This window comes from Halichoeres trimaculatus, unplaced genomic scaffold, assembly GCF_033239565.1.
Source record: "Halichoeres trimaculatus isolate MK-OKI-2021-1 unplaced genomic scaffold, fHalTri1.1 fHalTri1_scaffold_16, whole genome shotgun sequence".
In the NCBI taxonomy this organism is placed as follows: Eukaryota; Metazoa; Chordata; class Actinopteri; order Labriformes; family Labridae; genus Halichoeres; species Halichoeres trimaculatus.
The window spans coordinates 3,766,125-3,792,360 of NW_027437194.1; the positions used below are offsets into that span (position 1 = coordinate 3,766,125).

Genomic DNA, 26,236 nt, shown 5'->3' on the forward strand with positions numbered 1-26,236 from the left:
CCAGAACTGTTTATACAAAAAAAGAACAAGCTGACTCTTCCCTCAACATCTTTCTACACTCAAACAAAACAAAACAGATTTCAGGTTTGGATATAAAGTTGGAGCCAGGGGTTTTTAAGGAAACAAGGTTTCTTGACAGAGGTCTGATGAGGGCAGGTTGAGAAAGACCACAGATGCACTCACACACTCTGGGTTCATATCAGGGATTGCATAAGCTACTTCCACTTAGCGCTGAGCGATGAGTGGATCTGCCCGGTGGAATCTCCTGACTCTGCAGTTAACGACGCACAGACTTGTGTCTTCATTCAGCTGAAGTATCAGTTTGTCAGTTTTGTTTATCTCACTGTCATAGCTCCGTCTGTGTTTGTTTATATAGGTGTGGTACAAAGTGGAGGAGCGTCCATGTGTTTGTTTGTTTCTCCCTCAGAGCAGAGGACGTCTGGTTCTCTGCCACTTCTGGCTTTAAGATCACCTCAGATCCAGATTGATCCTTGACTTTGGAAAAACAATTTATATTTTGAGCTGTGGCTCAGTGCAACATGGTTAAAGTTTATATTATAACATTTCACTGGCAGCAGTTTTCCTTACTGTAAGGAGAAAACACAGCCAGTTGTTTAAAATCTGTAGGCCAGCCAAGAGGATACACACACGGGGATTCAGAGATGTTGCTGTATTTCAGACCACTCTCTGCTCCTCCTCTGGGTCACCGTTCCCTGACATGCTTTTCTATCTTTCTCTGCGTTGATCCCTACACAGCTTCCAGACACAGCATAGAAAGGAAAAACAAAGACACATAAAAGTAAGGAAATAAATGTGAAACAGTAGTGTATGTGCACAAGAGACAAGCATTTATTCCTTATGGATAAATTTGTACATATAAAGAAAAAGGTAAAGATGGCTAATGGCTAGTGCTAGGCTATATGGCATTTTATTCCCATCTCCATACTTTGACTCAGCCTTGAGATGTTGCTTTGATGCATACTATTAAAACAGAACAGCAACACTCTGTATGTAAATTGCTCTTTATAATAATAATAATAATAATAATAATAATAATAATAATAATAATAATTATTATTATTATTATTATTATTATTATTATTTTTATTTTTTTTTTTATTATTATTATTATTATTATTATTATTATTATTATTATTATTATAATTATTATTATTATCATTGAAAAATAAAAAGAAAAAAATGAATTAATTTACTTAAATTATTTATCAAAAAAATTAAATGTGAAAAATTAAACAAATTAGTTGAAAAACATTATTTGAAAAATAAAGTCAAAATAAATAAATAAATAAAATTAAATTATTGAAAAATTGAAATAAAAATATAGAAAATAAATAAATTGAAGTAAATTATTGAAAAATTGAAATAAAAATATAAAAAATAAATAAATAAATAAAATTCAATTATTGAAAAATTAAAATCAAAAATATAGAAAATAAATACATTGAATTTAATTTTTGAAAAATTAAAGTAAAAATATAAAAAATAAATAAATATGTTAAATTAAATTATTAAATTAAAAATAAATGAATAAATGAAATACAATTTTTAGTTAAAAAATTTAAAATAAAAAAAAAACAAGACAAAAAGTTTGAAACCCCCCCAGTTTTTGAAAAATAATCCACATGTAGGAGAAAAAAAAACATTTTTACACAGCCCTATTCCAACCGTTAAGGTTTTTTTTTCAAGTCCTTTCTGAAATGAGTTGATTGAGTGAAACTATCTTTTTCTATTCACCATCAGTTTGGTCCTTCGTTAAAAAATGTATGACTCTGTGTAGTTTCTTTTACCGTTTAATTGCTTTTTGACTCAAGAGCCGGACTGTGAAAGCGTTTTCATGTTTCTAGCCTTCAGAAACATCACAGATATGTAACTCTTGTTCTGAAATGCTTTAAAGTGCTGCGGTTGTTTTTGTGTGGTACACTTACAAAGACAGGGAAAGGCTCAGCAGGTGAAGGGTAATGGAGAGCTGCATACCAACTGCTCTGAGCAGAGAAAGGAGACGAACAGTGAAGTGGTAAAAGTAGAGATTTGGAGTAGTGAGGGGGAAAATGGAGCTTTAAGACTCAGAGATAATGGGTGATGGCAGTGGTTTGTAACAGCGTGAGCTTTCATCAGGGGAACAAGGAAATCTACTTTTCTTTATTTACCTCCACTCAGAGCTCCTCGTCTACTCAGACGCACAAGCGTACACCTCAGTCCCTACAGTTCTCATGAGCACACAGACTTTTTGACAACCTTTGTCTGTAACAGAGACGACGATCTCCCTGGATGGAGGAGCAGGCGAAGAGGAGGCTCTTGGTTCAAGCCCTCCTTTGCTGTGATCAAGTGTTTCTTGAACACCTTAATGGTATTTCCTTTCAAGCCGGTGGTTGGAGTGTACTTTCAGATCTGGACTTCCCTAGTATGAGCAAGTTTTATCATTGGTACAACTTTGAAACATGCAGTTCACAAATCTGTTGCTTGAGCAGAAAATAGAAACATAGTATACACACTAAAACTCAAGTTCAAGCTCAAGCCTTGCGTTAAAATCCATCAACCCAGCATACATCAGTTGACCCAGCACTGGAGTTGTTCATGATTCAAATATCATCACTTGACAGACATGCTCCACCAATGCACCGGGCTTCATGCACAGAGCAGTCAATGTGAGTCGGCTCTTAGAATTTATTCAGGGGATATGATATATCAACATTTTTTCAGCCCAGCATTTAAACAAAAACTAAAATTAAGAATTCAAATTTTATAAAAAACACATTTTTTGAACAAAAAATGCAGGTACTATAATGCATCAATTTCTTTCTCCCACCACTACTCTGTAACCAAACTTCAAATAACTGCCTTGACATTAAAAGAACTGCTCCTTTACATTTGAAGACATCGGTTTTGGAAAAGTTTTTTTTTGTTGTGACAGTGTTTTGTAACCCTGAGCTCAGGCTTTATCCATGGTATGGATTAACTGTATGAACACCTCGCCACGGTTCTGGGTGTCTGCGCTTTGCAGTACAGACCTGTTGTCCACGTTCTACAGCACAGACTAAAATGAAGTTGAATCAAACCACCCTTTTTATGCATGTATGGGTTCAATTAGATGTGGTTGAAACAATCCAGAATTGTTATTAATTTGACCCATATTTGGGTAGAATATTTAACCCATCCTGCTGGGTCGAATTAACTACTGCTGCTGGGCCAGTGCTATAATGACCAAGCAGTCGACCAAATTGAGTTATAAGTGAAAATTGAGCTCACTAATTTTATTTGACAGCCTGTCATTAAAATGCTATGTACAGTGTTTTTGATACGGATACAATCATAAGATATAAGATTTAGGTGTCATCTTTGACAAGAACCTCAGTCTGAACCAGCATGTCAGCATAGTTGTGCAGTCTTTTTTATGCAGCTGAAAAAAAAGATAGTTTTTATGTAGAAAGAATCTCAAGGTTGTCGTTGGACTACTGTAACTCTCTCTTAACACATGTTTGAACCAAAACAGTGTGCAGAGGTTACAGCTGGTCTCCCATTTTAGCTTCTCTTCACAAATTTTAGAATTGATTTTGAGATTTTCTTTAAGACTGTTAGAGTATGCTCTGGACTCGCCCCTGTGTACATTTCTGATCTCCTCTGTCCATATGTACCCACTTTTAACCTGAGGTCCTCACCCAAGGCTCTCCTCACTGGCAAACTCATTGTCCTTTGTTTAATCTCTTTTAAAGACACAATTTTTATTGTTGTGCTTTTGCTAGAGATTTAGCTGAGTGTGTTTTAATTGTTGAAATGCTGCTTTAAAGATATTTTACCCTGACCTTTTTTTTCACATTATATGGGCTGGATCTTAAAGTCTTATCTTTTGTTGTTATAATTTTTTTTTTTTTTTCTTTTTTTTTTTTTTTACATTTTTATTTTTCTGATATTTTCCTTTCTTTTATTTAATGGTGGTTTTTAGCCTTTGAATTTTTTTTTCTGTTCTTTACATTTCTCTTTTATTTCTTTTTTTATTTCTTTAACTGTTTGTTTCATTTTTTACTGCACTTTGTAAAATTGGTTTTGAAAAGTTCCATATAAATACAATTATTATTATTATTATTATTATTATTATTATTATTATTATTATTATTATTATTATCTATTTTTTTCCATTTATTTATTTCTTTTTTTTGTTTTAAAAATGTTATTATTTTACTGTGTAAAATATGTAAGCAATAGGGACACTGCTTGGTGGATTTTGTTTGCTTTTGTTAGCTTGGATAAATAAATAGACAGATGACAATATCATGAGCTTTAAGAGCGAGGAAATATGAGGAAAAGATGAGAGCATCACTCAAAATCTCCACTATTTCACTAAAATGGATTGAAACATTTGAGCGTGCAGCGAGAGGACGGCCACCCAGTGTTGTTGTTTCACAATGAGGCTGTTTGTTTATAGTGTGCTATACCTTTAAGAGCTACTGGCTAAAGCCCATCCCAGAGAGGATGGACCCATTAGTGTGATGAACAGAAAGAGGGAGTGAGTGGAGGGGAGAGGTTGTGCAGGATAACAACAGTTGGGGAAGTCAATAAAGGAATGCCATTTGAAAAAAAGGAGCGTGAGGATTAAGAAGAAAACAGCAGAAGAAGAGGAAAGCCAATCAGGAGACCCTGTTTTACCAGATATTAACAGGAGGTAGAGACGCTGATAGATCCAGAGAGGACAGGAAGCAGCTATCTCTCCATCTCTTCCATGGTGTTGTAGGCGTCTATGGGTCTGTTAGCCTATCAGGGAAACAGGCGCACACACTCACTGGCTGGCTCTCTGTCTCTCACACGTGCTCACACTGATGACTTTGCTGTGTGTGTGTCTACAGATGGCAAACCTTGTGACATCTTTGTGCTGTGTAGTTCTGGCAGCAGTGGTGGTAGCCTACGCTCAGAGACGCAGTCAGCTCGGTGAGTACACGGTTTAATCTTACTCTTTAATGTGTTTTACCTCTTCCTCTGCTGAGGCCCTTCACTGCTTCTTTTGTTCCATTGGCCTCGTCTTCCTCTTCTCCTCAGAGAAACTATCTCCTCCATCCATCACTGTGCTCTACCATGCTGTATTTCTTTAACTCTAATTTCTCAAAAGTCACACTGACGGTGGACTTTTTCAACCTCTCATCTACTGTGGTTTGTCAGTGGTTTCTGCTTCAACAAATGTGACAAAACAAGCTTGATGAGTTGGGTTTTTCTCTTTTTTAAATAATTAGTTTGTACTTCTTGTTGTGCTTTGCAGGAAGACGTATGAGTCTTAGTGTTGATGTTAATTTCTAGCAGACAGTATGAGCTAAAGCAGTTGGTACTTTTTCTTTCTTTTAGTCATGAACGTGAACGATCTTTCAAGGCCCAAATAATATTGTTTTCTATGACAATGTAAACACCAAAACACCACCAGAAATCTTTCATGTTTCTCTCTTCTTTTTGATGAAAAACAGAGAAAACGGACCTTTTTTTTGGTTCGCTCTTCTCTGGCACCCCATCTTTTGATCCTCTCTATGATGTTTGCCGTCTTTTCTCACGATGGCGCCGCTCTTTCTCTCTGAACTACCGCGACACATCCTCAATTGAACCATGAGCTGCCTGAACATTTCGAACATGCAGCGTCTCTCTATGCCTCTGTCATCTCACATCATCTCCTCATAGCCATGCTGAGCTCTCGTCCAAAGATTGCGCCGCTCTCACCCACAGTAGTTCACAAGCAGGATTTTGATAAACAAGCTCTGCTAGACCCCGCCTCCCTATGCTGGAAATCATAATTTACTTCTACTCAGCAGAAATTTTTGTCACTCGTTAGTTAACACAGCATTCAAACTGGGCTCCTCTTCCATGGCTCAGTGCCAGCGGCAGCACACCCACAGCTTTAGGCTGAAGCGACATGAACACACTCACTAGCCCAACAGCCACCTATAGCATGGAAGAGACTTGAGAGCTGTGCAACCGTGATTAGCATGTTAGCACAAGCTAATCACGGGTATTTGACACATACCTGGTTAGCAGAAAGCTAACTAGCGTCGAAAAAGCTTTATCTGTTTGACATTTCGTTTCCCTCTGGCTGTGATTTTCTTCCTCCATGCTACGTCCACTATCATAGCTACTCAGATTAGCTTCTTCCACTTGCTAATCAAGGCACAAAGCCACTTGCGCAAAGGCAGCGTTGTGATTGGTTGATGTAACGACGCTTAAGGCCTTTGGAGGCTTCATATTCAATCTCTACAGCTGTTCTCCAAACAATGTCTTTGTAGTTTTTATGGCTTTTGTCGTAAAGAGCCAGGTGCTGGGACACAAACACAATCAATGTTGAATGTTTTGGTATGTGACCTGTCAACAACAAGCGTTTTGATTGGTTGGTTGGATGTGAAACTTTGGAAAAATCGACCTCAGTTTGAAAAAATAAAAGTTACAATTTTGCTCTGCGAAAGAATGTTGTTGGTGTGAAAATTTGCATTGGATACAGTAGGTTAGAAAAAAATAAAAAATAACGTGTGAAATATTTGCGCGAAAAATACATGTCTGGTGTGCAAAGGGCTCTACTCTCTGTCCAGAAACATACTGATACAACCAAAACCGACAAACAGGCTGAGGAGGGGGTCTGAGGCAGACACAGACGCTGACACACATGTATAAAGGCCCAGAAGTGGCGATTGAGCAGGATATTTTATTTTTCAGGGACAATCCTGCAGACTCTACCTTTGAATAAATAAGTAAATGCAGAGAGTGAGAAAAGGGGAGGAGACAGAGGCAGATCAAACAGTCGGGTCATGACATCAGAGAAAATAATGGTTCAGCAGAGACGGCAGTCAGGCCGAGCCGTGATCATCAGCGTGTTTCCACTGATTTGTGAACTGAGGTTTGGATGAGGGAGTGAAAAAGACACAATGCAGCAATTTATCATCAGCCAGCTCACACATGATGCATGGCCATAAATTAGACCAAGTGTGTGTGTGTGTGTGTGTGTGTGTACATGCACGCACGTGTCTGTGCAGCTCACTGTGTGAGTGTGTTTTCCAGAAGAGTCAATTTCTCACTTGACTTTTAGCGGACAGCGACCTTGGCTTATTAACCAACAAGCTCTGTCAGTTAAAGTCAGCTGACCCAAAGAAAGAGTCTGAGGAAGTCAATAAGTCCCCGGTGACGCACATCACTTTGTCACGCGGATCACACACACTCACACACACTCACACACACACAAACCCATAACCAGAGCGAAAGCTTCGTAGGAAACGGGCATGTTGTCTTAGGGGATTAAGTGAAAGCAGCAGAGAAGGTAAGTGAAAAAGGAAGGAGGAGATGGAAAGAAAACAAAATAAAGAAAAATAGGAAAAAAGATGGAAGGCAAACTAAAAGAGACTGATTGAGGATGAAGGTCAAAAGGAATATGAATGGGTTTCTGATGGAAACTTAAAGGATGAAGCAGAAAGAAAATGAGTTCTGTTTCCCAAACATCCAGGGTTAAAGCTCTGTTACTCTTAAAAATGTAAAACCACTTCACTTTAATTCAAAACCTTTGATCAGACCTAAGATCCTGTATCTCATGTTCAACTACGGCTGAGAGATCCAGAATAAGGTCAGACCATATCATACTAATCAATGCTTATTCATTTCTGTATTTCTTCAGGAAAACAGGAAGTTAAAGAAATAGAGCAGACGAAGTGGAAAACAGGGATAGAGGTGGAAGGAGGATGAAGGAGAAAGTCCCAAGGGAAATACAAACTTGGATAGAGGAAGGAATGAAAAACAGCACGGAGGAAGAGAACTGCCTGTCCTGTCTCTGGAAGAATTTTAAACATGTTTATATATGTGCATGTTAACACTGGATTTAGCTGTTACTCAGTTTTTGTGCCGCATAGAGGAAACTTCTACATCCACACACACATTAAAAATTCTCATCTCCAGCATACCACATTAAAGTGTGGGGAAGTGTGTGCAAAACTTTCATCCAGCTATCTTTCATAAAAAAAAATAAGAATGAAAATATCAGCAGGAGTTAATACAGAGATCCTTCACACACACTATTTCTTAAGATACAGTTGTTAAAATTCAATCCAATCCAACTTAATTTGTTAAGCACTTAAAAATCCTGTTGACCAAAGTGCTGTACAGAAAAATAAATACTTAAATAAATAAAAATAAAAAAAATAAAAAATAAAATAAATAGCATATAACATGAAAAAAAAACTTCATATAAAATTCAAAAAAACATTTAAAAAAATTAAAAACATAAAACATGAATAAAACACAATTAAAAGGCATGAATAGGAGTAATAAAATACATTACATTTTAAAAATTAAATCAAAATACATTGCATCTAACATGAAATAAACAAAAAGACTATGTAAAATACAAAAAAAAAAATTAAAACATTAAAAAATTCAATTTAATCATAATTAAAAGGCACAAACAAGAGCAAGTTACAAATAAAATTGATGTGTTTTGTGTGTTAAAAGCTAGAGAAAAGACACTGACTTGATAGATTTTAATATATTGAAAATCATGCATAAAGCTCATAAGAAGATTCAACCAATCAGCTTTTAGAAATGTTTTCAAAAAAGAGAATATTTTTGCAATTTTAGGGAATTGAAATACATAAAAAGAACACGATTCACAACTAAAGGAACTCAACGTTACATTGAACAGAAATACCAAGGAAGCCAAGTCAAATTATATCTTTAAAAACATTTATTAAAACCTGTTTAAAGGAAGTTGCATTGAACTAATCCTGGTCTTTGTCTTTTGTGGTTTTAAAGTTTTTTTTGATGGTTTCTTTTTTTATTTTACATTTTGTTGTTGAAAAACAAGATATAATGAAGTGCAAAAGGCGTTGCTGGCCTGCAGCTTTTTTAATTTAAGTTGTATAATGTGTTTATCATTAATATAATTACAACAGAAAGGGCTGACATGATAATATTATTTTTTCCTTCTGCTCCTTTTCATTAATGGTTGAGATTTTTATTTTTGTTTTAAACACTTAATTTATTTATTTATTTATTTATTTATTTTTTACAAAATGATATAAAATCAAACTTAAACAAAACTCAGGGAAAAAAAATCATACTGAGTAATTCTATAATTATTGGTACATTTCATGTCCATGGGGTAAACTTCTCAATTTTACTATATATTAATTTAAAGCAATGACCAATTTTACAGTGGGCCATTTCGGTGATATTTCCCTTTCATTTAATACAGAAAGTTAACTGGTTCCATCATTTATTTAGCTAAAAATGCAAATCATCTGTTGGAATTTACAGTCCTTGTGCTGTCTGATTTCTCAAATGTCAAGTTTGCACTTCAAAATTAATATTAGAATTCATGTTTGTGTTTAGTATTTTCAGCATTATTTGTTTAAAATCATGATTAAAACATGACCAAGCTGTTTTAAAAAAACTCAATTGAGATAAAAGTTAACTGTGTTACCCATTGAAAACAAACTCTATAAATCAGCAATGGTTTGCTCCAAAGTCACATGACCCAAATCAGCTGAGGTCCCATCCTTTTTGGTGGGAACCTTGAAGAAAGTGTGTCATGTTTCAGCTCCTCCTCATCAATATTTCATCAGAATGATTGTCTGTACATGGGGCGCATTAACTGTTCATCAACTGTGTTACCAACATTTTCTGCTCTTCTTACTATAGATGATATAAAGACCAAACTGTGAAGAAAAGGAGCAGAAATATGAGCTGATGGAGGTCAGGTGGTGGCATGTTCAAGCTCTGCAGTTAGCAACCATGTTAGCTGTGTTACTGAGATTTTTGTGCAATAATTCTTTAAATTTTGGCTTAACTGTGATATAAATCGTAACATTGAGACCCTGACAGACACTCTGTTATTCCAAAGTGGGAGTCTTTGAGGGACTTTGATATTCTAGGAAAAAATCAGGTTAAGCCACCAGACAAAAAAGCGTAGAGAAATATTTTTAACGTAATCTTATGAAACGAAAACGCTTCCAGTCAATGGGGCGCTCTGTAATATTCACATCAGCTGACGTCTCAATGACAAGTGAAGAGAAACACAAACTGCTGTTTAAAAGTTAAATTCGATTTATAATCAAGAGTCCATTTAACTAAAAAACACAATAACACAAAATGATGAGGGACATTTTTAGGGGGCGTCATTTTACATACTTTTCTCCTTTGTATTTATTTATTTATTTATATATTTAAATGTAGAGTCTGCAGAATTGTACTTAAAAATGCCCACTTTTACAGGAATAATCCTGCTCAATCATCACTTATAGGCCTCTATACATGTGTGTCAGTGTCTGTGTCTGCCTCAAACCCCCTCCTCAGCCTGTTTGTTGATGTTTTGGTTGTTTCAGGACATTTCTGGGTGGAGAGTAAAGCCCTTTTGCACACCAGACGTGTATTTTTCACACAAATATTTCACGTTATTTATCTTTTGTCCATAGCACAGCTGACAAAATAATGCTCCTTTTTTAAAGAATTCATTTGAGCTTAAGTTTGCCAACTAATGAATTTCATACATTCCAGGTACAGACTTTGCAAACAAACAGAATATGAAGAAAAACCTGAAATGTTCCTCTAACGCTTTCTTACATACACAAAACTCAAGGAAAAACAGATGAATCCTGCAGTCTGATGCAGAAAGTTCCTTGTTTCCCTGACAAACTGCTTGCACGATTCATAAACAGAACGCCCTGGGCTTTGTAGCCGAAGAGAGCCTGCAACACACGTATATATGCACACACACACACACCGACATTTAGAGAGAATGAGATGTTCACACACTCTGATAAAGTTGGAAAAAACAAAAAAGCTTATTCCACATTTTTTCTCTGCATCTCTATTTGTAGTAAATGCACATACAAAAGCAGGAAGACACCATCTGTCTATGTGTGTGTGTGTGTGTGTGTGAAGTTGAGTGTATAGGAAATCCATTTTTAGGATTCATAATTAATGACAGCTGTGCATATCTGAACAGAAACAATGAGAAACAGTGATAGAAAACAGGCAGAGACTGAGTCAGACTAATAGATACAAGCCCAACATGTACAGAAGTCAATGTTGTCTGCAGGGAGAAGGTGGAAAAAAGAAAAAAAACGGCTGAGACAGAGACGTGACAGAATGAAAGACAGGCAGAGAAACAGGGTGGAGCGGGTTAGCACAGACGCTGATGCAAACACAGCGAGCAAAACAGGCCTCTGCCTTCCTCTCATGTTCTTCATTATGTTTCACTTTTTACCAGCACAAACAGAAACGAATGCATTAATTTACTGCATGGATGAAACAGCATTAATATGTGAAAAACAATATTCTAACCTAGCAAACCTTGACAAATGTTTGAACGCATTTCCACTGCTGTTTATTTCTCCAGCATCCAGCCTCCTCTTCCCCGAGCAGAGCCTCTTTTTTTTTACAAATTTTATTTTATTACTGAGAAAAAATTCATTGGATGTGCCCTTCAGCTTTCGTAATGGGATTCATGTTGACGAAAAGAATAAAAAACCTCTTGGATGGAAGCCTTAGCAACAGAAACGACAGGCCTCTAATAAGACATCACTTAGAAAACAACAGAGAGGAAAAGGAATAATTGGAGGTTATAAACCCAGAGAGACGCAGCCGGAGCGACTCCAAGGTCATGTCAATTACACTTCCCTTGCATGTGAATTTGACTTTTGATTTCCAGTGAAAAATAGATGATGGGATGGTTAGGGGGACAGGAGAGACGCGGCGTGGGCGGAAAGGACAGAGAAGAAAGAGAAAAATAGAGGAGGATATAGAATGGATGACAGATGGAGAGGCAAGGGTGAGAGCGTGGGAGACATTTCAGAGGGGCACTGCTGATAACTGTCAGATGTTGTGATGTATGCTGCCTCACTTAAACACACACACACTTATAATAATCCTTTATTCACTAAGAAGTAGACAAATGTAGTACTCGCTGAACTTTCTGGAACGTGTGCTGATGTAGCATCTGCATGTACCGAGCGTCTCCCCCGCGTCTTAAAACGCGATGCTGAGTCCGTCCCATCAGACGTGCCGAGCCGAGCACCCGGCCTTGACCCCTGAACCCGGCCTTTTACAGATCGATAACATAATTTCAATTAATTAGCATTAGATTGAGAGGAGATAGCACAGCCGAGGGGACAAACTGAGAGGCGCACGTTTAAAATGCAAAACTGTAGATGGTGAAGATTCACAGCAGCTTGGAAACACGGAGAGCTCACCTTGAGTTCTCAGGCTGTTCATGAAAACTGTACTTAGATTATGATACAGAAACAGGTTTGGGATTCTGGTCTAAGACTTTTTTGACTTCCGATCTGATTTTTGTCATATGCTTTGCTGATACTGACCTGATACCTACTTTTTTAGACCCTTAAAAACAATGGAACCAGTTTGCTTGACAAAATGAACCATATTGTAACAAACTTGCTCTCTCAACCAGGTCATAATAACACACTAAATAACAATAAGATAAATAAATAAATAACATAATTTCTAAATAGTTCAAATTCAAAAGCCATAATACAACTCAATTTTACCAAATAAATAAAAAATTGTCAGTAGATTAAGAAGAAAACCTGCAAAAGTGATGGTGCTAAACTAAAAGCTAAAACACAAAGCTCCAGTTAAAAAGTCAAAGCACAAAAGTGGCCTTGTTGGATAGACAATATATCTCCACTATTTTTATTTCTGACAGTACAAATATGTCGATACGTGCACAGAAGACTCTGTGACCTCAGTCTGAGTGCGTGACACTGTGCCGGTTTGCGCCGCCTTTAAAACGTGCTGAACATATATGCAAAAGCAGTGACTGCTAACTGTTTCAGGTGTGATAAATCACTCTGCAGGAGCTAAATGATTACATTTGCATCTCTCCTTCTCTAAATTTTGTGCGTTCAGATGATCTGCAATAGCAGGGGTAGGCAACCTCTTCCATGACTCATGCCCAAAGTGGCAGTACTTACTTCTTTCATTAAATCATCAACAGTAAATAGGAAATTCTCCTTGAATGACTTCCCTTGTTACCTTGTTTGCCTGTTATTTAACAGTACAAAAAGTTTTGAATGTGTTGCTCTGTTTCACATACTTTGCTGACACTGTTTTTATGTTCAGTCTCATGAAGACGTTTCACATCTCTGGCAATAAATCCATAATCCCTTGTCCAACTATGTTGGAAAGAACAACTGGAAATTGGTTTGTTTGCCTTGATAACGGCACTTAAAGGATGCAATTGTGAGCTAGCAGACCGACCTTTCAAGAGACTTGCTGTGACAAACTTGCAAGACACATTCTCGCACCTGTAACGTCATGATTAAAATGAATAATTTAAAGTTATTTGTTTAATTATTACAGAAGAACATTTAGAGTGTGCTCAATTTCTGTTGTAAAGAATACAACCTAATATTTTTTTTTCCATTAATTTATTTATTGATTTATTTTATTTTATTTTTAATTTATTTATTTTATTTAATTGTATTAATTTAATGTAATTGTATTTAATTTAATAGTATTTATTTATTTATTTATTTATTTATTATTTTGTCCTCTGCCTCACTGTAATTATTCTCTGCATGCTGCGTGCCTTAGGTTGCTTACCCCTGCTGTTTATTGTGCATATCCATGAAGGCAGGCATTGCACATGCTATTTTGCCCATCTGACAGATGCAATACTCAGCCCACCCTTGGTTGCACATGTTTTTTACACGCTAACCTTTACTAGATTAGACATTTTGGGTCCTATTAGGATGCAACTTGAGGCTTTTAGAATAGCTGATAGAAATACTGCCATAACACTACAAAAATGAAACACTGTTCAACCAATAAGAAATAGATTATTCCAAAAATTCTTGCTAAATTTCCTTTGACTGTTTTTGTAGACTTTTACCAAGCAAACAGAGAAAAACCTTCTGCCTGGTTAGATTTGTTTTTATTTCTCTATCCTCTCATATGCACCTGTCTCACCATGTAGATGTGCCAAGTGTTTTTTCATTTCTCTTTTTTTCTCTTGTCAGAGCAGTGTGAGTAAGGTCAAACAAACTAGCTCTTCACTACCAAAGATAACCTGTGTGTTCGTCTACTTTCCATGCAATAACAAGCTCAGAGTAAATGTCCAAATGAAGCAGATTCTCTGTTTTTGACCATGTACGCCAGGAGGGCCGGGCCGAAGAAAGGCAGTGTAGTTAATCAGCTCTCTCACATTAAATACTGAGAGAAAGCACCGGAAGAATGCAAATGAAGCAGGAGGAAGAGCATCAAGTGGAGGACTCCAACAAAGGAGAGAAGAAGATTAAGACTTAATGAGGAAAATATGTTGCAAGTGAGATTACCGCCTCCAGATTAGGTTAATTTCTGTCTCTTTTTTAAGACGCGAACAACAAAGCTTCACACACACACACACACCTCTTCCTCTGCCCTGTTTTATGTGTGTGTGAGTGTGTGAGCAAGGTGACATCATGCTGTTGAGAGCGTTTGTTATTTATGAGTCCATATCCTTATTGAGAGACAAATCATCCCCTCCATCTCTGTCTCTGCGTCCGTCTGAACTCCTCTTTATCTCCTCTTCTTCACTTCTTCTCCTCCTCCACTTCCCGTCTTCATCATCATCACCGTTTCAAGTCAAACCACTCAGTATATTTTTATTTCTGCGATTCCTTTCTTCTTTTCCTCGTCTCCTTTATTTTTAACATTTGCTGCCCTCTCTAAATCTCCTTACCTCCGTCTCCTGCTTCCTCCTCCTCCTCCTCCTCCTCACATTTTTCATTCCATCACCTAAGTGGTCAACAGCAGATTTATAGCCCATGACATCATTTCCCGACGACGCCACGCCACTGAGTCTTATGTTTTATTTCTGTTTCATCCCGGCTCTTTGCTGAGCTTCTTTACCTCACGCTGGTTCGATCTCTTAACGAGGGACGAGGGGATCGCGGAGAGGAGACGGACAGAGATCAGGAAGCAGAAGAGAGGAGGAGAAGAGAGCAAATGACGGACAGCTAGAGAGTAGGAGGTTAACTCTCACACTAATTCCACGGTATTACAGCTGTCAAAGCTGTGTTTATTCCTTGAGCGTTTGACACGTGCTGCTGAGACTCTCCAACATGCCTTGGCAGAGCTACGCTGCAGTCTGGATCCACACCCCTGCAAATGGATTAGGTTAAATACTCAGGCGACTATGTACTTGAGATCCCCCACCCCAATCCCACCCCTAGGTGACAGCCAAGTGAAGCCCAATTGATATGTATGCAGCGTGGTTTAGGTGGAAAAGAGCATCGATAGCATCTCGCTTTGAAGCTTCTGGTCACTGAAATCAACAATTTGATACAAACATTCATATCTACAAGAGGTGGAAGAAAAAAAATCGATATCTCATGGTATCATGGTATGGTTCGATTGATTTTGAATGATGATGTTTGGTTTAAAAATTGATTTTCTTTTTCATATTCAAGTTCTTCATTTTAGTCTTTCATGATAAAATGGGTTGGAAAAAAGTTAAGATGTCAGATCCCCTCAATAAATCTTAAAAACTGACTTTCATGTGATGTTTTTTAGGGAAAATTCAGCTCCTGACTTGGTCAGTAGACATCATCATTATCATAGCTCAACTTTTTCACATGCTTTGGTGTTAAAAAGAAAAAAAAAAGCGAAAGAATCAAATCGAGAGAAAAGCCTAAATATTTGACCAATGATAAATAACACCTGTCAAATCAGGTCCTCTGTGGAGTCAGATCAGTCTCAGAAATGTGTAGACCAGTTTGCAAATAATATCAAGTCTTAAATGGCTGAAAAGTCTCAGTGTTTTTTCTACAAGACCTGAAAATACCAAGCAGCAACCTCCAGTCCAAGACTATTAGAAAATGCAGAAAAGCAAAAATCTGCTGTTTCTCCAGTGTCCACATGAGGCTGGCTCCAGAAGTACCGGAAGTCACATACACACCAAGCCAAAAAAAGCTGTTTTCATAGCAGAAATAAACCTATTTACAGCCTGGTTCAAAAAACATCTCCTGTTTAAATCGCTCATTTCACCATCAGCACACACTGTACAGGGGTGACTTTTTTCTTACTCGGCAGTTTAGAGGAAATAAAGACCCCAAGCTCGCCCAATCAGAGGCACAGCTCAGGTCACATGACCGGCTTTACGTGCACTACATAGACTGTAAATAGAGTGGACAGCGTGGCTCTGTCATTTACCATTGTAGCAGTTGTGCAGCCTGCGCAGTAGAGACGATGATGGGTTCTGGGAGAATCAGGGTGGAGCCAAGTGACAAACAATATTTTTTTTTCCTTTCGAGAGTCTGACCACTTCTTGACTCTACCTCCCGACATATTTTGCAATCCCCGAAAAAAATACACAAGAACAGCAGCTGTCTATCCTTGTAAGACCTCGTTTATGACCTATTATAACTAATGAAAACAAAACTTTTCAGAAAAAAAGAGGACCTGAGTAAAAGACAGCCAAATGATATCTTCAAATCACCACAACAATCAGACGTGAGAAAGATCTGTACCAGGTGTATTACTTTTTTGAAGTTTGACCACAGCCCATCTGGAATGACTGGGAGATGGATTTTTTGACCCATCCTGCAGCCAGCCACCAGGGGGAGCAGTTTTTGTGGGGACCTCAGTTCGAGCCGAGCAAGACAACGTCCATTTTTTTAGTCTATGGTGTACCATGACTTTATATTGGCCACATTCACCTGGTCAGTCGACAGGTAAAAAAAATCTGCCAGTTTATTTAGAAATTTGTCTAATTTCAAGCAAATTTTCTAGCCATTTCCTAAATTTTATTGGCAATTTGTTTTTGTAATTGTTGCAAGCAATTCAGACCTCATTTTTTTATTTAAACAACTTGAAAATAGACCTTAATCTGGACTGGTAGGTTGAATGTGGCTATCAAGTATAACAACATTTTTTTACTTAAAATAAGACACAAACTCTTGATAAGATTTCAGTTTTTTTTGCAGTGTATGTATTTATTTGCAAATCACTCTGCACATTTGTGGATGAAAATAATTCTGAGACTGATCTGACTTAATACTCTCCCACTCCCGAACCTCCCTGAGCAAACTTCTCTCGTCATCCTCTTTGCCATTAGCTTCCTTGCTAGTCCTCTACTTTCTGTGATATGTCCGACTGTCTGTCCAGCACTCTCCCTCCTTTCCACCCACCCACGCTGCTCCTGTATGCCAGCCTCAGCAGCACATTAACCGGTGAAGTCAACATCGTATCATTCTTTTTTTTTTTTTTTTCCAAACTTCAGTGTATTTGTGTAGAAACAGTTGGATGCAGTTTTGGCGAGCAGCGTGGTGTAGCCGTACCAAAGTTCTCCCAGTAACCAGGTCTACAACTTTGGAAAACTCAAGGACTGGAGTATTTTATCACTCTGCACTCAGAGAGCATTTAAATTTAAGAGCTTTCACTTTCTTCTTCCTCTGCTTCAGAGTCAGATGGCTCAAACATGAGGGGTTGAAAACACCCGTCACATTGCTTTTTGTAATGTTGAGACTGCAGGTGGGGGATATATCGAACAAAACCTGATTTTAAAGATAATTTTCTGATATCTCCACTTTGATATTGCTCCATGCTTCAGTCACATTCCCTGAATCTTTAATAGTTTTGTGTTTATTTCTGCTCCTCACTGTGTAATTTCTTTTGATGGACTCATTAATTATCTTTTAGTTTGATTTGACTTCTTATTGGAATTTAAATAAGCGATTTTAATTATAAGACCAAAGAAACATAACAAAGTGGAAAGAATTATTGCACAAACATGCTAATACATTAGGCAAGGGACAGCACAGAGCATGGAGAGCCGCTGTAATTGGATAAAGTCGACAGGATTAAAATGATAACACAATGAGAGTAATTGGACTGTACAGCCCTCCCAGACAGACTTCTGTTGGACAAACTAAAAGTTTTTTTTTTATGATGAAATCTCCTGAAATATCAGCTTCTGTTTGTGATCTTTGTACCTCTGTTGTTTGATAAGAACAAAGGAAAATCTAGTTTGAAATACCACAAACAGGACTCTGCTATTGGTTGTCCTTGCCGTGCGACAACAATCAATTCTGAGCAGGAATCAGTGAAGAAATTTTGGATTAAAAGCCAAACCTAGATGGTGTAACTTTTACGATCAACTGACCTTGATCACACTCATTAAGGAGTTTCAAAGTGATATTGAAGAAGTCTCCCCTCTAGATATATGCCTGAACACACTTTAAAACAAGATTATTAGCGGCAATATAAGTTATTTCCAAATGCTACTTCTTAGCTTCCTGATCAGGTTAAGCGGACCGGATTGATATACAACAGTGGATCCTAACTGTCCGACAGAAAAAGGACAGAAGAGCAGAAGAAAGATAAACAGGAGAGAGATAGAGCACGAGCTAAAGGCTAAAAGGGCTAAACTGTTTGTGCTAATGTTGACGCCAACCCACAGTCAGCAGTTATTCTGCAGTGGTCTGTTCAAACTTGAGAGTCTATCAATAAAATGAAGAGTGAGGTTACGTTAGCTCTGATTGGACGGCTACTAAACTACTGCACGAACTGACAGTTAGCTTGTTGTCGTGTTAGCTCACTGAAATCTGAAAAATGAAATCTTATCAAGTGTTTTTGTCTTATTTTAAGTAGGAATGCATGATGTATTGATATCGGCTGATGTGTAGAAGTGGGACGATATTTACTCATTAGCTGCTCATTATCTTGAACGATCTTTCAAGACCCAAATAATATTGTTTTCTATGACTTTGCAAACACCGGAAGTACCTAAGAAGAGTGGACTCTCTTCCTGTTTTTGATCCAAAAACAGACCAAACGTAATTTTTAATAAGGTTCATCTCAGGTGCTCCATCCTTTGATCCTCTCCATGGTCGTCTTTTCTCACGATCGCACAGCTCTTTCTCTCTGAACTACCTCAACACATCATCTCAGATTGTTTTTTTCATTTACACCAGTATTGATATCAGTAAATATCAGTTATCGGCCATAACAGCAATATTATTATTATCGGATTTTGGTATCGGCCAAGATGTTAATTTCAGTGCATCCATAATTTAAAGTAAAAACTGTCTTGTTATACTTCATATGAGCCACATTCAACTGGTCAGCCCAGAAAAATGTCCTCTTTACAGTTATTCAAAGACATAAATGAGGTCTGAATTGCTTGTAACAAGTAAAAAAATCTGCAAATGAAACAAAAAAAATGCTCAAATTTTCTTAAACCTAGGATGATGTCTCAACACAAGTAACCTTTCTCTTGTAACTTGTTACACACAATTCAGACCTAATTTTTGTCTTTATATAACTGGAAATAAGACATTTTTCTGGACTGGTCAGGTGAATGTGGCTCATATTGAGTCTAAAAAGACATTTTCTACTGAAAAAAAAGAAAAGCACTTGATAAGATTTCAGATTTTCCGTTGTACAGATACGTCGTAGCACTGGGCTGCCAATTGCGCTTTCAAGCAGCAGCCATACAATGCAAAAAAACTAATATCTTATCAAGGGTTTTATCTTATTTTGAGTAAAAATTGTCCCGAATACCTGATATCAGCCACATTCCACTAGTCAGTCCAGAAAAATGTCTTGTTTTAAATTGTTAAAGACAAAATGAGGTCTGAATTGCTCAAAACAAGTAAAGAAATCCGTCATAGAAAATTTTGCTTAAAACTAGAATAATGTCTTAAAACAAGGAACTTTTCTCTTGTTCCTTTGGCAGACTTTTTTGTTTACTTGTTACAAGCAACTCAGACCTTATTTTTGTCTTTAAATAACTGGAAATAAGACATTTTTCTGGACTGGTCAGGTGAATGAGGCTCATATTAAGTCTAAAAAGGCCTTTTCTACTGGAAATAAGACAAAAACACTTCATAAGATTTCAGTTTTTTACAGTGTCTGTAACTACTGATAAATACCTTACCTCGTGGCGTTGTATCTGATAAAAAGTTGACTCGCCTGGTTAAAAGTCACATCTTTACGACAGTGTGTGTGAGACTCCGGGCCAGAAGGTGGCGCTGCAGTCCAACTAAAACATATCCTTCTCACAGCATCTTTAATGTGGAGTTAAACCAGTTGATTGAGCGGCAGAGCAGATGGGTTAAAGTCAGGCTGATGGGATGAATGACAGAAAGGCAAATGAAACAACACTAATCTCATTTATCAGCTGTGGCTTTGAACTGAAAGAAAAAAAGAACTGCATCTCTGTTTTAGACGGATAAATGGAAACATAAACAAAAGAGAAACGAGTACTTTGAAAGATAAAAATGCTTCTTTATAAGACCCACCAAAGGGTACAAATTGCTTTTCCCAGCCAACATAAAACACTGAATATCCTGAGCTTTGTGTGCCTTTTATTTCCACATGCTTAACCAAGGATATCAATTGAACATTCACAAAGCTCTATTAATGGCAGCAGTGTGCTTCCTCTCCGTTTATTGTGCTGTTGGACGTATAAAAGGAACCATTATGGATCCAATGCAGTCCCAGACTTTATCCCACCCTTCATCTGAGATATTACTCTCCATCTGTCTGCTTGTTGGTATGTTTATGACTGTTTACATTTTCAAAATAAATTTCCGACACAAAGTGACAGGATCTCATCCCCTGTGGGAGAGCTGCAGGTAGCAGACTGAGCGTCTACCTCGCTCATCGAGTGCTTGTCTGCTCGTAGATACAGCGGCTGATAGGAGGGTTGATTGACACGGATAAGGAGGCAGCGTTGCTCCTTCTTGATTTGCCGGCAAATTTAGCTGGAGATGTTTGACTTTGCAGGTGACAGAGTGGGGGAGAGAAAACAGAAAGTTTGTAGTTTCATACTGAGAGGGAAAATGAGTGAGAATCAAAACAAAAACATAGTTTTTCTGAACTTTCCTGACAAGTGCCATTGCTGGAGACTCTGGAGATCTTTGGCAAAACAAGTTTGTGATGTGTTATGCTAGCTTGGAAGATTGTACACACTCTTACTATATATGTTCTTTGACACCAGATTTCAGCTTCACTTCTTATCCCGATGGGGATCAGACAGCTCTCATGGGAGAAAGGCGTGTTTCTGGCCTCCAAAGAGAGCCCACACATGAACCGCCACTGTGTCGCCTTCTTGGAAACTGAAACTGAACGTTATCTACACCACAAAGAGAATCAGTAGTAGATTTGTTTCTCAAATTTATCCTTTCATACTTTCTATAGAACCCATGAGGTAGTGGTTTCCAAATTGGGAGCTGCAAAAGATCTTCAAAGATCAAACTTTTTTTCAATTGCGTATTTTATACATTACTGTGAAAATAAACAAAAACATGGGTTAAACAGTAAATTGCAAAAGCATGCAAACAAAAAATTTGATCAGTTTTCTTATTTCTTTGTTGCAACAAAACTTCTGAGGTAACTAGGGATTGTATCAACGATGGTAGATTGATTTAGGAAACAAAGCTGTAGGTTTTTTGGTTGTCAATTTTTCTGCTACTCAGCAAATATGAATAAATAATAATAATAATAATAATAATAATAATAATAATAATAATAATAATAATAATAATAATAATAATAATAATAATAATAAACCAAAAATATTAATATTAATATATAATATTAAATATTAAAAAAAAATAGTGGAATAACAGTAAAATACATGTATGGAAAAAAAGACAAGACAAGAACAGTTTATAATAAAAATAATAATAATAATAATATAAACAAAAATATAAAAAATAATGAAATAACAGAAAAAACAAATTTATAAGATAAAAGACAAGACAAAAACAGTTTAAAGGTGCAAGGAAAAAGCAAGGTCAGGACATACACATATATATAGACAGTATTTGCTACTGTTATGTGGTTGTGCAGAGTCAGACCCATAGACACATAGAGTGGACAGCATGGCTTCCTCATTTACCGTTGTATGGTTTGAAGCCAAAATACCCCCGTCACAGGCGCCGCCATTGGCAGCCAGAGTCTGCGTGGTGGAGACTAAAAGTGAATCTGAGTGGAGCCGGGTGACAAAAATGTTGACAAATTTTTCTTTCTAGAGTCTAATCTCTTCTTGGCTCTACCTCCTGACAAATTTTACAATCCCTTAAAAAAATACCCAAGAATGGCAGCTGTCAGTCATCATTAAACGTGATGAAAAGCCTTGTTTTGACCTCTAATAACTAATTAAAATGAGGGGACTTGAACACAAGGCAGCCAAATGACATCTTCAAATCACCACAACAATCAGACATGAGAAACATTTCTACCAGGTGTATTAATTTTTTAAAGTTTGACCACAGCCCATCTGGAATGACTGGGGAGATGGATTTTTTTTTACCTATACTGCAGCCAGCCACCAGGGGGAGCAGTTTTTGTGGGGACCTCACTTCAAGCCAAGCAAAAAAACCTTATCAGCACATCCCTAATGGAGTTTCACTCAGAGGAAATGTCATTTCTTAGTGCACAAATCAAACACGGGTGTATTCTATGAGTGAAAACTGGATCCCACATTAAGATCCACTTTGTCTATCAGTCTGTATTTTTTCCTTTCAGCTACGTCATGTGTAATGAAGTGGGACGGCTTAAAAAAAAAAGAAAATTGAAGGGAATCCGTTGTTGTTCAGCGCTGAATGGTCTATAATTGGTCCAGCATAGACGCAGGGTTCCCGACTGTCTGATAACGTCTGTCTTGTAATGGACCATTTCGAACAAATCAGTCTTTTATGCTTGGATGTGAAATCTCAGAATCTGTGAACCAGTGTTTACGTGGCGGGCATGTATATGTCCTGCTCGGCTTCTTTAACTCATTTATTTTTAAAAAGGGATTTCTCGTAAAGGCTTTGATCAAAGTTTTCTCCCCCTCGTCCTCTCTGATGGCTCCTTCCCAAAAGTCTGGAGCAGTTTGATTCCTTGTACAGTCGCATTAAAATTGCAGCACGCTCTTTGTCTCTCACAAAACCTTCAGGGGAGTAATTACACGAGAGGATCTGCAGCTCTCAGACGTAGTTAGAGGGAAATACTAGCTGTGTTTCAGCTTGTTTATCAGTTATAATAACTTATCTCATTGAGTTTGGTTCATGTGCAGGTTAAAGTGGAGTACAGGGTGGATTAAGTTCTTTTACCGGTGACGTTTCCCTCTGGATGAATTTGCAGGGACAGTAAAATAAAGCACTAAGGGGGTTCAACAGCTCAGCTTGCACACAGCCAGAAACAAAGTTGCCAAAGAATGATTTTGCAATATGCTTTTTATGGGTGTTTTACATCAAGTTATTTGCTCTCTGTGCTATAAAGATCAATCATTCCCTGTTTTTTCCAAATTCAAAGACAGATGCCCCAGCGCACCTGGGCAACAACATCAAAGCAGCAGTTGTGTATAATCGAGCCTGGACTCTTTCCTCCTCGTGTTGCAGAGCCAAAGCAAAATTTGAAGTTTGATGTTCCCCATAAAACCGTCAAAGTCCAAGGAGAAGGAGGTGTTCCCACTTGGAGCTGCGGTTAAACGTCTCTGTCTCTCAGCTCGTCTCCTCTTCATCATCTCTCTGTACCTCCCCGCCTCTCCTGAAAAATCACGCTTCTTCACAACATTTAACAAACAAAAGCAACTTCCTTGATCTTTGGCATTCAACACATGAAAGTAGAAAGTGCCGAGTGCCTTTTTTTTTTTTTCCCATCCATTTCTCCGTCTTTCTTCCTGCCTGCACATCTCTTTCAAACACACTTTCAAGATGAAAGAGGAGGTAGGATGAGAAGGACGCGCAGGTGAAACTGTTCTTGAGCAACATTGCGAAAACACTCCCACTACGGCTTGTGAAATTCATCACAAAAAGGGAGTTCTCTGTGCGTGTGTGTGTGTGTGTGTGTGTGTGTGTGTGTGTGTGTGTTGCCTAATGTGAGTCATTAATGGAAGTGTATCCTAATGAGGCTTACAGCAGGTCACAGCCAGCCCGTGGTTAATGACAAATAAACAGTGAACGGATCCTTTAGGGTCAGGCAGCATTTAGCGTATCGGTGATGCAACAACAAATTTAGCTACTGAGATTTCTATTTTGAGACATGAACACACACACACACACACACACACTAAATACAGGTATGCACCACCTTCTGAATCCAGTGTTGATATATTTCTGATGCACACGCTCGTATGATTCTGTTTCTCTTGTTGAAGCAGAGGTTTGACTCGCTGTAATCCCATCAGGAATTTTCTGACCTAAACCCATACTGTGTGTGTTTGTGAGTGTGTGTGTGAGTGTGTGAGTGTGTGTGTGTGTGTGTTGTTCAGTGACCTTATGTAGCTGTTGTAATGCCATGATTAACTTTCCACCACCCATTCGTGCAGCTTTTGGGTGTAAGTACTTTGGGAGAACTATGTGTATCTATATTTGGAGGGATTATGAATTTCAGTATTAAGTTGTCAACGCTACAGAGTGTCTACTTACAGGAAACACTGGCTTTGAGGCTTTCACTGTTCCAGTTAGTATCTGTTATACCCAACATTGTGAATAAAAGGCCTTATGAATTAAGTACAGGGAACTCATTGTCATGTTGAAGAAAGCAGTCTGAGATGATTCCGGTTTTATGACATGGAGCGTTATCCTGCTGGAAGTAGCCATCAGAAGATGGGTACACTGTGCTCATAAAGGGATGGACATGGTCAGCAACAATACTCAGGTAGGCTGTGGACTTTAAACCATGCTCAGTTGGTACTAAGGGGCCAAAAGTGAGCCAAGAAAAAAAAAAAAGCCACACCATTACACCAGCAGCAGCAGCCTGAACCGTTGATACAAGGCAGGATGGATCCAAGCTTTCATGTTGTTGAGGCCAAATTCTGACCCTACCATCTGAATGTGGAGCAGAAATCCAGACTCATCAGACCAGGCAACGTTTTTCCAATATTCTATTGTCCAGTTTTGGTGTTGCTGTGTGAATTGTAGCCTCAGATTCCTGTTCTCCTCACGCCCCCCCCTGCTACTTTGGGGCACTGCAGATTTAAAGTTCATTAGAAGATCATAACTTTGGCTTCGTCCTAGCATTACAAACTTTTTTAACATTAGTTGCGTTTGATCAGAACTACAGGCAGCACCAAACCACCTGTTTCGGTGTGTTTGTCCTGCATCAACATGCCATCTGTGTCAGAGATAACATTGTCAATCCTCAATCCTCCGTCGCGTCAGCTGACGCTTGCTCGAGCTACAGCTAACGTGCTCAGGCTAAATGAGGAACTCCAATGAGGACGCTGATGGTTGTTTGTTACAAGGTGTTCAGTTTAATTCTGAGGGTCTGAACAGGAGATATGACTTCACTCTCTGTCTTCAGACTGATCCACTGAGAGCTGTTAGCTGCTCTGTCAAAAGTAGAATAAGTTTTGAAACTTCATTATTACCAAGTTAATCGATATTGAACCAAATCAAAAGTCAAAATAATCACCTTTGGATGTGATTTAAATATAGCATCTGCAGAAATTTTCGTTGCTTGTTAGTAAACACAACGTTCAAACTGGGCTCCTCCAGTTTGGCTCAGTGCCAGCAGCAGCACACACCTACAGCCTCTAACCATGACTACTGAACACACTCTCTAGCCCAGCAACCACCTGTAGCATTGTGTTTCTATGTGGGAGAGACTTGAGAGCTATGCACCTGACTTGGCATGCTAGCATAAGCTAATCATTTTGCTAAATCACTAATCAAGCGTGATAAACAGCATCTCAGGCAAGATAGAGGATCAGCATTGGTCATGAGGGAAACATAACCTCTCTTTTACCGTCTTTACCAAGAGTGAAAATTTATTTGACAACCTTTGTTATGTCAGCTATCGCAGATAAGCTAATGAAGCTAAGCTCCAGAAGCTGACATTAGTTTAGCTAGAGCCCTTTGTGCTACAGCTAACAATGATGTACGATCACCAAAGAATAAAAACTAGAACAAAACAGGCCAATGAACTCAAAGGGATATGATGAACAATGCAGCTAGGAGCTAACGCCAGGCTAACTTTAGCATCTGTCAGACTGCAGTGGTGGATCTAAAGATAACTTTTTATTTCTTTACAGGAAAGTCATAACCTGCTGCCTCAGATATGAATAGATGGACTCATTCTTGTTAATTTCTTTCACGTCGCTTTTTTTCTGATGATATAAGTCTTATGAAAGGGTAAAAAAAAGTACATCCTGTTTGCCAGCCTCTCATGATATGTTGTGTCAGAGTCGCATGAACACAGTTTGACCATTTTAAAACCTAAAATCTTGAAAGAACCCTATAAGACCAAATGGAAACCGACCTTCTGCAATGTATCA

General features: G+C 37.9%; 1 protein-coding gene across 4 annotated transcripts in view; it reads left to right on the plus strand.

Moving 5' to 3' along the window:
• Window positions 1-26,236, plus strand: part of cntfr (ciliary neurotrophic factor receptor) — a 397,904-nt gene that overhangs the window by 154,319 nt on the left and 217,349 nt on the right. For 3 of the 4 annotated variants that reach the window (XM_074691062.1, XM_074691061.1, XM_074691064.1), the window contains one exon: window positions 4,860-4,941. In XM_074691062.1, the coding sequence (XP_074547163.1) occupies window positions 4,860-4,941 (82 nt within the window). Of the gene's footprint in view, window positions 1-4,534; window positions 4,758-4,859; window positions 4,942-26,236 lie in introns of those variants that run through there. The other variant, XM_074691063.1, reaches the window with a different exon arrangement.